This window comes from Porites lutea, chromosome 14, assembly GCF_958299795.1.
Source record: "Porites lutea chromosome 14, jaPorLute2.1, whole genome shotgun sequence".
Taxonomy (NCBI): Eukaryota; Metazoa; Cnidaria; class Anthozoa; order Scleractinia; family Poritidae; genus Porites; species Porites lutea.
The window spans coordinates 12,466,135-12,478,422 of NC_133214.1; the positions used below are offsets into that span (position 1 = coordinate 12,466,135).

General features: G+C 39.5%; 1 protein-coding gene across 1 annotated transcript in view; it reads right to left on the minus strand.

Moving 5' to 3' along the window:
• LOC140925239 (uncharacterized) overlaps nucleotides 1–12,288 on the minus strand; it is a 31,508-nt gene that overhangs the window by 72 nt on the left and 19,148 nt on the right. The window contains exons 25-36 of the mRNA XM_073375230.1: nucleotides 11,801–11,853; nucleotides 10,909–10,989; nucleotides 9,929–10,008; nucleotides 8,853–8,951; nucleotides 8,110–8,212; nucleotides 6,494–6,624; nucleotides 5,915–6,042; nucleotides 5,047–5,115; nucleotides 4,475–4,562; nucleotides 3,084–3,247; nucleotides 2,093–2,179; nucleotides 1–1,276 (exon numbers count right to left, since the gene is read on the minus strand). The exon at nucleotides 1–1,276 is cut by the window's left edge and continues 72 nt beyond it. Of these exons, the coding sequence (XP_073231331.1) occupies nucleotides 1,259–1,276; nucleotides 2,093–2,179; nucleotides 3,084–3,247; nucleotides 4,475–4,562; nucleotides 5,047–5,115; nucleotides 5,915–6,042; nucleotides 6,494–6,624; nucleotides 8,110–8,212; nucleotides 8,853–8,951; nucleotides 9,929–10,008; nucleotides 10,909–10,989; nucleotides 11,801–11,853 (1,101 nt within the window). The 3' untranslated portion in view covers nucleotides 1–1,258. The remainder of the gene's footprint in view (nucleotides 1,277–2,092; nucleotides 2,180–3,083; nucleotides 3,248–4,474; nucleotides 4,563–5,046; nucleotides 5,116–5,914; nucleotides 6,043–6,493; nucleotides 6,625–8,109; nucleotides 8,213–8,852; nucleotides 8,952–9,928; nucleotides 10,009–10,908; nucleotides 10,990–11,800; nucleotides 11,854–12,288) is intronic.

The following is a 12,288-nucleotide window of genomic DNA, read 5'->3' on the forward strand; positions in this document are numbered from 1 at the left end:
TAAGGTGGGGTGGGTGACAGCCCACGCCGTGAGAAGTGTGGAAATCGAAATTTGAATTGCTTTGAATCCTTTGGTTAAAGCTCGCCAATAAACTACCATTTAAGCATTTTTTGTTTTCTCTAAACGATCTCTTTAATTCATGAACACAGAATTGATAGCAAACGCGTTCTCAGCTAATTATTTTATTTGTTAGGGACCTTACGAAACCACGACGGCGACGGCAACGAGAACGTCAAAAATAAAAACAGAAGAACAACAACAACAACTCTGTATATGCATCACGCATCACGCTTTTCTGTCAATTTTGTTTCCGTCCCTGCACAACCACGGCCAGAAATAACCAAATGTTAAGTCCTCTTTCGAACGTGAAAGGGATAGATCTTACTGTATCTTTCTGAGTTCGAACGCGGTCTTCTCTCTTCAGCTCCAAGCTTAATTTGCCAACTTTTAAAAGACTGATCGAGTCTGAACAATCTCGAAAAAGTTTGAAAGGACGGTAAGTCAGTTTTTCAGACGTTTTCAATGGCGTCACTGTTATCAGATCGTAAGGTCCCTAACGTAAAATACAAAGAACGAGGATGCGTAAAAGGCGATGCATTCTATTTTGTGCTTTACTCTAACTCCAGTCCTCAGAAACCGATACAAACTTATCCAATAAATATGTCAAACCTCTGAGAACAGTTTACCTCGAAACAAACATCAATTCTAAGCTAATGTTTTCCCTAGATTTGATGATTAAAACGTAACTGGTCATCAATGTTTTGAGACACCTATCTCAGTACAATGGAACCTCGATATAATGAAGGGCCAAGCGATTGACAAACTTTGTTCGCTATAACGAGGTTTCGTTACATCTAAGTTCTTTTTCATATTTGTGACTATTATTGAGGTAAAGAAAATCGTTCGTTATATCGAGGAGTTCGTTATATAGCGGTTCGTTATATCGAGGTTCCACGGGAGCTGGGCTAACAAATTTAAAACCCTGAATTTCCCAGGAGAACAAAGATTAGTTTTAAGCTTTTTTTCTTGGGGAGTAAATTGTACGCTTTTAATGTTCAATGTGGAGCACTTCATTGTAAAAACCGAACCACTTGTGCGTCCGTAAAGCAGCAGTATAGTCTATGGCGTAAGGGAGATTCCATCCACGCAAAACCTTGTTAAAGCAAGCGTCGTTCTGAAGGTGGCTTGTTGAACACATGTTAAATGACCCTCATACAGATCAGATGATGTTCTCATTCTGGCCATTTGAGTTTGAAAATCACTTCAAGTCATCTTCCTGAAAATAAGAATTACAAATTTATGACAGCAGGCCGACAAAACCAATGCCATGGAAATTTACCCTATTCTGGACTATTTGTCTTTTTCAAATAAGGGAAGGTACAAAACCCTTCAAGTCAAAATGAGTTTTATTTAAATGAAAATAGAAGTTTTAGCATAACCAGTCTGAAATCATGCTAGCATTTATTGATTTTGTCATTTTAGACAGACTAATCTATAAAGATCTATCTTCATACGGAACAAATTCGTAACGCCTTAAAATGCTTTCATAACTTTTAAATCTTTACTCACAACGCATGTTTTTAGACTAGCTTTATATAATTTATGTAATACTTTTAACCTGCTATGTAACATATTTAGTGTTTTGATTTAAATTTGGAGTGTTGTTTACTTTTAAGCCTTAATTACTATGTTCACTTTAGTTTCTTTTTTCTTTTAACATTTAAAGCACCAGTTGTTACGCGCATTTGATCATATTAACTTCTAGAGATATACAACGACCTACGTTCTAGCCTGTTTTAAGGCGTTCAGGTAGTGGAGATTGGTGCGGCCCTCGCTGTATTTTTTCCTGTTTACTCCTCTTTGAGCCGCCCGACTATCTGAACGCCTGGACTGCTAGTAGTCGCATCGACGACACGAGAGTGAAACGATTCAGTTCCACAGTTAAACTTCAGCAATATCGCTGGGCCGTAAGCTGATAATCTGAAATCAGCGCGCCCACCAAAAAGGTAATATTTTCGACTTTCGGAGAAGCAAAAATTTCTGCTGACATGAAGCTGAAGAATTTTTGAAAGCACCAAGGGAGTTTGATTACCTTCTGGATGTCTTTATTGATGTCTTCCAGAACATTACTTTCTTCGTCTTCGTTCAAGTTTTCGGAGTCACTGTCAAGAGTTTGTGTCTGAAAGAGCAAAAATATTGAGAAATCAAACCAAGGAAATAAGTATAAATACCATTTTAGCGGTAAGGGCTGTTCCCTACAGTCTTTGGATCGGGTAGAATTGGAAATCAGAAATGTTGGTTTTTGAAGAAAGGAAGAAACACTACTGTACAAGGCTTTACAGTACCTCGGGAAACACTCTCGGAGCAAGGAAAAAGGCCGACAGTAAACTCAAGCCACATATGGCCGGGATAACCTCTAGGATTCACGCGAACCTGGGCCACATTCGTGGGAGGAGAGTGCATGCACTCACCATTACATCTATTGGCACTGGCAAATTACTATTCAAGCAGTATTAATAGGTCTCTGGGAAACTGCCCACCTACCCCTCCCCTAAGCTAACATTAACACTTACTTCTCACTTTGGGCAAAATGATGGCTTAGGGGAGGGGTAAGTGGGCAGTTTCCCAGAAACCTAAACTGATCCCTAATATTTCTGGTGGACTTTAGCTTCTCCTACGAAATTCAGCTAAAGAAAAACTACTTTACGAGATTCCAAAGCAAACGAGGCATGGGTCAGTTTTAAACGCTCAATTTAAAGGGACATACTCAGCTGAGGCACATGCGCATTAGATACCATTTCTTAGCTGTTTTGTATATCACAAGATACGCGATCCATACTTTTTTTTTTAATACTTAAGAACAGGTTTTCAGTAAAAGATCGAAGATCGAATGAAACACTAGGCAAGATTAAAGTGGATTTCTAGACGTATCCGACGAGTACCTTTAATTTCGGGTTGAGGTATACTCTTTTCAAAGTGGCAAAAATAGTGTCCAAGTCAACACGGTCTCAAAGCGGACTGTGTCTTTTCAAGTACGAAGAGCATTTATGCCGGGACCTAGATCAAGGGTTACAAATACGTACCTCTGACGGTGAGCTTGACTGTGTAGGTACCTCAAATGGCACTGTTTCTGAATACTTCAGCAGGATGTGATTAAGATTCTGCAGAAATGATTCGTCAAGTTCCACCCCCTCGGCTACCAACTTATCATACAAGGCCTTGACAGATGCAGGGTCTTTTCGCGCATCTAACGTGAAGAATGCGATACCATTCAGTCAGTGCAGGATTTCGCGTTTTGGTCAATTGTCATGGTCGTTAGAAAACTTTAGATTCTAAGACGAGGACGACTACGAGAACGCGATGTTCTCAATAACAAGTAGTTCAAGCGCGTCAGTCAGCGTCATTCGGGCGGGGAAAACGTGGCAGTCGCAGTCTTTTTACTACGGGTTTTAGCGAGAAGGTTGTTGTGACCGAAACAAGTTATCAAATGTTAACAGTTTTATCATTTTCCGATCGGCCGAGGGCTTAACCTCCTTCAATAAAAAATTACCGTCTTAACTTTTCTGGTAAAAAAATGTGGCTTTTCAGGGTGTCTATTTTTTGGAGAAAACGCGAAAAAACAATTGGTCAAACCTCGACCTCGGATATAAAGATCACTAAGAGCCTTCTTGTTAAAACAAAAAGGAGCAAGAATCCTCCTAGTTTTGACAAGTTAAAAGTACTTTTGCATAGCTGCATAAACATTCAATGCTTAAATCGCACTCGGAAAATTGCAAACACGGGCTAAAGTCGTATCATGTAACATAAACAACTATCTTAAGGGGCATTTCGATCTTGGGAAGCAAACTTTGCACCAAAATGTGCCTTAGGTAGACACCTTGAATTGCGCGCCTCCTACGTCTACGAAACATTTATTCCCAAAGAAGTAGAGTCGCGAAGACAAAGAGAGGCTACTTAGTACGTGTATGGGAGGCTTGAACATGCACAAGGAGCTTTTCCGTTGAACATGTTCAGGCGATCAAATAAAAAAGGAGGTTCTCAGTTGACGGAAGTCCAAAATTACCGGAGAAAACATCCACATACAAAATAAGCGTCACTTTCGGTCCCGGCACATCCTCTGTTTTCCAAAGGACGAGCTCTGTTGAGCGCGACACTTTAACTTCTTTACCGCGCTTGCCTTTGTAGCGTTATTTATATAATTGATGGCTTCATCCATTTGTGGAGTTCCATCTACAGGAAGGGTCAAGTAATCGGTTTCTGGTGTATACTTTGTAGTTCAATTTTATCCTTGGTTTAAATTTTCTTTTCTTTTGTTTCAAACTCATTATCATACATTACAGTACCCTAAAACAAAAGAAAAGAAAATTTAGACCAATGAAAAAATTGAATCACAACATATATATCACCCTCTTAATAAAGCAAAAGAGAGAGGGTCTCATTCATTGTTATGGTACAAATGCCTTATATGACTTACCGTACGCCTTGATAAGGGGTAGATACAATGCTGCAGGGTTAATATCATTTTCTTTAAAGAATTCTATTGCGTTCAATACAGCGTCAACCTAGGGACAATTAAAAAAAAGGAAATTGAGAAGAAGTTATAGAAGAAGCTTGACTCTCTATATTACCCGCTACCTTCGAATAGACTAGTCTTCCTTACAGAGGAAAACAAAATAATAATACAAGTAACGTCGCTGGACAGTTTATACAGTTTAAAGAATCTATTTACCACATAAAATTGTTTACCAAGACAAGTTAGAACGAGCGAAGATTATCTATGGAAGATTCGCCAGGCCAAAAAAACAATCAAAACACAACAATAACGTGACAAAACAAAATTCTTCAAAGAATAAAGAAACTGAAAGAATCCCGGACAGTTTTCGAACCTATAACATTACTATGGCCTCTGCGTCACACACAGACAAATGGGGTATAAATTTACTATTATTAATAATCATGATAAAGTATAGTTGCATACAAACGAGGGAAATTCATGGCACGTTGCATAGAACGTGTAATGTCTGATTTAACTAAATACTAGCATACCTCTCCTCGTTTCGCAGAGTTTTCTGCATACGCAACAAATGCAGGTATTTCCAAACGCACTTCATGTTCCTACGTACAGCAAAAAGGAAACGACTTCTAAATATTCCGTTACTCTAGAAAAGAGATCTCTCGTGCTGGTACACAGCCAATAGGTATACATGAAACGAAGTTTGAAGAAGTACTCAATTTTTAACTGGGACTTGCATGTTTCTTCTTCAATGAATTATTTCACAGCTCCCCTGGCAAAACTGGGTAAGCCGGTTAAAAGTTTGCAAGGGCGACTTGTCTAAACCTCTGAAGTGTCATCATAAAAACGACTGAAATACATGGACTGTTTAAGGCGTTTCTACCTTTTGAGCCTATACATGTACATGAAATCCTACCGAGTGACCGTTGAATTGACAACTACTAGGAGTACTAGTTTTCCAGTGGTCTCTCTATATTAGGCTGTACAAAGTTACCTTCATTTATGAATCTATCCGTTATTGACCGAGATTTTTCGGTCAAGATGGCTCGATACTGGCCAAGTTCATTTCGGGTTTCTATGAACCGAGACGAAGCCCAGGGCAATGAACACGCAAAAGGCCAATATTCATCCCTCTTGACCAAACAAGCTTGGTCAAGAAAGTATTTATTGTATTGCCAAAGACAGAACTTTCACTTGCGGGACCAACGCGGGAAATCCCGAGTGGCCAACATGGGCCTCTCTTGGCCGTTCGGGTAGCCCATCATAACACAGGATTTGCTTCACCTTGACCGCTCGCGGATCAGCCATATAATAAACGCTATTCTATTTGCTTCATTCAGACGAAATTTATCGGACAGCATTTTTCCGTGGGGTTGTTTAAAATAAGACAGGAGAACTTACCAACTGGATTTTCAGGGCAAGATCTTTCTTTCCAGCATGAAGGCAACAGAACACCATACCACGCAGTAATCCACCCCATTTCATGCTGTAGGCAGATGCTACTCTGTTCGTCATGATGTCTTCCAAAGCTACAAAACACAGCAGATGCCAAAGGCTCAAGTATATTTACATTTTACACAGATGTAGAACAAAATTTAGCTTCCATACAAGAAATAAGCATTTTCTTTTTAATCAACTTTCAAGTGAAGAGCCATGTCCTTTAATCAAGTAGACGCTTGTCTTTTGTCCCTCGCTTAAATCGTAGACGCATCATTCGTTTTCAAAATTTCATCAATTTGGAGCAAATTGAAAATGAGTTTTATCAACGCTGGTGGACAAAGTGTGGTCCTTTCTTCTCCTACTCGGAGCTTAATCAAAGCGCTCGTGCATTTTAATTTGCCGCTTCGGCGGTCATGAATAACCAGGGCATCCGCCCTGTGAATGACCTACCATGACCACTCATTTTGCGCGATGATGTCAGGCACTATATATGACCACCAGTTTTTCCACACAAACGAAAAGGACCCAAATGTAGCTTACCACTCTCGAAGTGTTCCAACTGGCCTGTTCTTGCCATAGAGTTAAGTAAAAGAAGGCATGTCGCATCTGATATAAACTTTCCTTGTTCCTTCGCATCTTGAAAGATTTTCAATGCCGTATCAATGTCATCCCTACGAAGGAGGAAAGTATCATTATCCCACCGACAAGTCTTTCGCGCTTAAAAATAAACTTAACGAGTAGCAGTGCTCGAATCTAAAAGCTTTGGTTCACAACAGTTTACATGGCTGTAACTATGAATTCAAGTATTGAAACGGGATATATGTAATTAGCTAGAGTAAGCGAGAAATTAGGAAGAAGCTTTTATTCTTTTTAAGTAGCCGGGAGTCGTGCTCATAGTTGCCAGAGGAATTCCCCGGTCCCCGTCCATCAGTGACAGCCCTGACTGTTTAGTTCACAATGTTTAGATTTGCCAAGTAGTACAGTGGAAGTTCTTCCGACGGACGCTAGCTAAGGACCTTAAGCAACGACGACGACGATGGCCGCCGCAGTGAAAACGTCGCTCAAAAGATCAATTTGCGTTCTTTCAAACTTAATCGCGTCTATTTGGACCCCCTCAATATGTCAAATACAGGCGACGTTCCCTGGAGTTAAAATTCTTAAGAATCTTATTCAGGTTAAAAAAGATGAAGGAAAATTCGTCGTCGTATGTCCACGACCTCCGCAAATCGTCAAATTAGGAGGTTTCACGTCGTAGTCGTGCAGTGGACGTCAAAGAAATGTACTAAAAGGCGTGATGCACCTGCAGAGCTGTTGTTTTGATCATTAAACCTATTGTTTTTTGAAGTTGTCGTCGTCGTCGTAGTAGTTGCTTTATAAGCTCCCTACTCTCGTAAGTGGACAGCTCTACTTTTCAATTCCCGTACAAACTTTGTATTTTTACAATCCCGTAAGCGGTCGCGGACACTTTCAGGTCAGTTACACTTCAACAGACCAATAGGATTTTATGCCTGTGACTCGGCTACAACGTTGTCAGATCCACAGTACAGCAATTATACTAACAAACAGCTTTTTACTTTTCAATGTTTATTTGTAGCTGGGTAAGCTCCTGCAAGCGGCCATTTTACCCCTTAACACCTCTAGTGGCCGAAAAAAAGAACCAATCCCATAAGCGACCGGCAACAGCATTAAAAAACGGACGCCCTTTTCGCGTCCCAAGCGTGTCCGCTTACGAGAACGTCCACTGTAGTAACAGTCGTTTGCGGTTACATTAAGCTTTTACCCGTGGGGTAAGGTCATACACCAGCCATCGGGAAAATAAGATAAAGTTGCTCGTGTGGCCGCTATCTCCCTACGTGGAATTATTGCGGGAAGAATGCCAAAAAGACACCGAAGGGATCATTACAGCTGATGGGATGTTGACACGGGCTTCTAAGATGAGAGAGTAGCAGGCGGTGCATTCCTCGGAAACAAACCTAGCTTAACCGCTTTTACACCCCTATGAAACGAACGCAGTATACAAAGATGCACCTCGGAAATTGGTGGTCCCATGGCGAGTGTGACCCATACAAGTATTTTGAGATCCTATTACCATTCTGATTACTTTCAAGACAATGTGAACTACAACTTTCGTTTGACATTTATTATTCTTTACTTACTTGTGTAAATATGTTCTGATGATATTGGAGTAGGAAAACTGATTGGGTTCCACGTTGTTTTTCTTCATCTCCTCAAAAATCTTCCACTGGGAGTCAATGTCACCTGAAAAATTCAACAGTTTAAGCACTTATTAAAAGTTGTTTGGACCTTCTTCTGATCAAACGGCTATACATTTTCAATGGCCAGGTTTTGGCAAACCAGGATAAGATATCCCATACATATCCTTATAAATGTTATTTAAAATTTCAGATACTTATTGTTGCAGGTTTTAAAGGAAAGGCGGCAAGGGTTTCCACCTGTTTTTATTGGTTTCAGCAGAGCAATTTCTCCCTTCTTTATACGAACTCTAATTGAAATGTGGTCTTTAACATTGGCCTTAGGATTTCGCCATCCACCAAAAAAATGAACAGAGAGACAATGATAGACAAACCTACAGTCAACGGAACAAATGGGATCATGCTGGATGTTTCATGCACATTTCCAGCGAAACTCCGCAATCGTTTGGTTCTGCTTTTCAATCAGAAACAGAAACAAAACCACTGGTAACCAACTGGCAAAAATATTTCCCGCTTGGCCCGACAAGATGGAATCGAGCCGAGTTTTAATTGGATCATTATTACATTAATATCGGCTTCTGTGGTTGGCCAAAACAATACTGGCATTGGTTGTTATCATGTTGCGATACTTAGTTTACCATCACCATTGTAGTTAATACAAATCAACGTTAAAATGTTCATGTTACCATGGAATCCATAGACATGTAGGAGACTGTTGTAGACAAAGGTTGGCATGGTAAGATTCTTCATTTCTTCTTTAAGTTCCTCATATAATTCCTGTGACTCTTTAGAGTAAATAAAGAAGAGAGATCAATTTTTAAAAGAAATAAGAGGGCCCATAACTGAGAGGCTCATGTTTTTGTTAAAGGTGGGACCATAAACATTAATTATGCTAACCGATGGAAGAGGGTAGTGGTGTAATATATCTCGTCAAGTAATGAAGGAATTTTAAAAATGTACTCGTAAATGTCTGCTGCGTAGTTCTGGGTGATATATATGCTAAAACCTATTTTTTTGTTGTGAAGTTCATGTTTTTCGGAGTGAACATGAATGCAGCAAAAGAAATCCATTTTACCGCGGGATAGGCTGGCAACCATGCATGCTACTGTATTTATTCCGCCCACTACAAGACCACGTGTTTTAAAATTCATGTTTCGATGTTCTGAGGAAAGAGGCGTGTGTATACGCTTGTGTGTTTAGTGAAAAATTAATACAGACAAGCCTTGGTGAAATCATAGAAGAAAAATTGCTATTATGGAGCTACCTTTGGGTGGATTTTCACTGTCGCGTAATTTTTACGACCTGCTCACCACTTCAGTTCTCAGTAGGTCAGTGGTTTGAGCATCCGACTAGTGTACGGAAGGTCGTGGGTTCAACTCCCATCTGGAACTCAGAATTTTTTCCTGTGTTCTTCTCTCCAGACATATCATTTCATTTGTTATTGAGTACAATTTACGTGCGTAAATAAAATAGAAGCAATATGAAAGGTCGCGCGTGAAAGTAAAAGTTGAACCTCGCTCAACTTTTACGGTTTCGTGCTACCTTTCATATATATATTTCTTAAATTTCATTTACGTAAATAAAAATTACGCGACAGTAGAAATCCACCTTTAGAAAGAAGGATGCATAAAGAAGAAGGGATAAACGCAAAACAATATTTTACTCGTACGAGTTTAACCAGAGATCACCCATCAGATTCAATAGGTGGGAAGAGTTGCCAAGGTGTGGCCACCTTAGTTCCAACCCAACCTTTAAGACTTACTTGCTACATCACCACGTTTAGAGTAACTTTTAAGGAACTCTGATAACACTCTGTATCGAGGGACACCTATCCCATGTGTACTGTGCAGAGAAAAAAAACAATAACAAAAAAGACAGTTAAGAAACCAGTGAAACTTATAAGTTGAGGGTCGCTTATCATGACACCTAAGATATTCACACATTTTTGATGAATAGATCATCAAACCGTTGTAGCCAACAAATAAAAACGGAAATCTGGACTGTTTGGTGATGTTTCACAACTAGCCCCACCTTTGCAAACAATGCATTTCATACAAGAATGGTGCAGCTAGTTTTCTGATGTTTGCGTAACCCACTTAGCATTGTCGGTGTAATTTATGCAACTTTGCATTTAATTCTCAACAAGAGATATGATCTCTTGATTCTCCATATAAACTCTTGATAACTGAACCCGGAAATTCCTTTGCCCAGGGAGCACTTTTTCGTTCGCTTGAAATTTGAGACGTCTTCGAAAATAAATTTTCCTTTAAGAGATATTTCCGATTTCCATGCACGTCTGATCAAAAGATACTCTAACTGCGAACACACTATAATCTACGATTACTTTTCGTACAATCGTAGTCCAGAGCTGCAAATAAGGGTCGGTCACTGGATAATGTCCGACTAAAACTTTGACCATGTCCCACGATATCCTACTTGCGGTAGGATATATATGATAACAGGACTTGCACGGTGATTGAAGCAATTGAAACTGAACATAAAGCTGCCCGCCAACATTTCTGGTTTGTCCGTCTAAAACGCTCATGATCTGCTGGTCGCATAGACGTTCTTTCTAAACAGAAAAAATTATTCCCAGCTGAACGCACTGAAACAGCTACTGATGTTCAAACTGAACTTAAAAAACTAACTGAAAAAATAAATAACATAAATAACATAACAATAATGGTATCCTTGATAACTCGCAATAATATTGTAAGATGGGTATCGCACGGCCCTCCTCACCTCCTTATTTCCTCCGCTTTTTCAAGATCTCCCATCATCAGATGAGCTATACATGCCGCACCTTTGGCCCGCGCTGTCAGTCTAACTCACAAAAAAACAACGATAGAAACAAGGTTACTTCAATCCTAACTTCAGTCTAAGGCCAAACGTTGACACTTTCACGAGAACTTTTCATTTGGGCGACCTAAATTAAGTTAAGATCGTCTGTTGGATCAAAAGTCGAACTTAGGACGAGTCGAACCAATCAACTGAATCGGACCAAATAGCGATTTTACGAACTTTTATCCCGAACTAGGCTAAATATATATTATCAAACGAATTTTTAATTTATTAGTTTAGTTCGTCGCATGAGAAGATCAACGCTTTTCCCGGAGACGATCTTCAGACGTTCTATCCGTCTGAAGCAGACGAATAGAACGTGTTAGACTATCCAAACTCATTTAGACGACCTTAACTGTGCCAGACGTCGGACGTTTCATGAACTTGACTCACTAAGTTTGATTCGTCTCATGAAAAGTTCGACGTTTGGACCAGGCCTAAGTTTGCACTGTACTTTTAAGGGACGCTAACTCATCAAATCTGCTTATTTGGGGAGTGTTTACGTTGCTGGTAAAATGCACTCTTAGGCTAAACCAGTCTTCATCCCTTCAGGTTGATTCAGAATTTTCTCTCTTTCCGCCCAAACCTAATTGTTCATACATGTAGGAGATAAAGGAAACTCTGGTTTACGCTGAGAAAGAGTTTTACCTACAGCATATACGTTGTGGTTCAATTTCATTCTTGGTATAAATTTTATTCTCTTTTGCCGCTTTGGGGTATGATAATGTATAATAATGAGACTTAAACCAAAGAAAACGAAATTTATCTAACAAACTAAAAACCTGGAATTTACCTCAGACCTCTTGACCACATCTCATTGTACAATTGACAAATTCTTTTCATGTTCTGTGTATAAAGAAAAAGAAAGTTGCAATTATTTATATAAACTATTATAAATTTATCCTCATATCGAAGACGTCGAGAAGTATACGATCTCTCTGTCGATATAAACATTTTGCATTTTGCTACTTCACTGGTTTGTCAGAACTACACGTAGAACAACATTAACTCGACTAGATAAATTAAACTTAACCTATGCTTTAGCCTAGACTAGATAGAACAAGACTTACACCAGACCAGACGCGCAACTAGACTAAACCTACGGACTGCACCCAAACCGATTCCTTGCCTTGCTTTATATTGACAGACTGACTAAAATATCGACTTTATGGGGTAACACAACTACTAACAACTCAATCGTTGTGATTGTGGCCCACAGATAAGGACAGAATCATATAATTTAATAAACATAAAAAGGTTAAGAAACCCAACTAGCCAGAG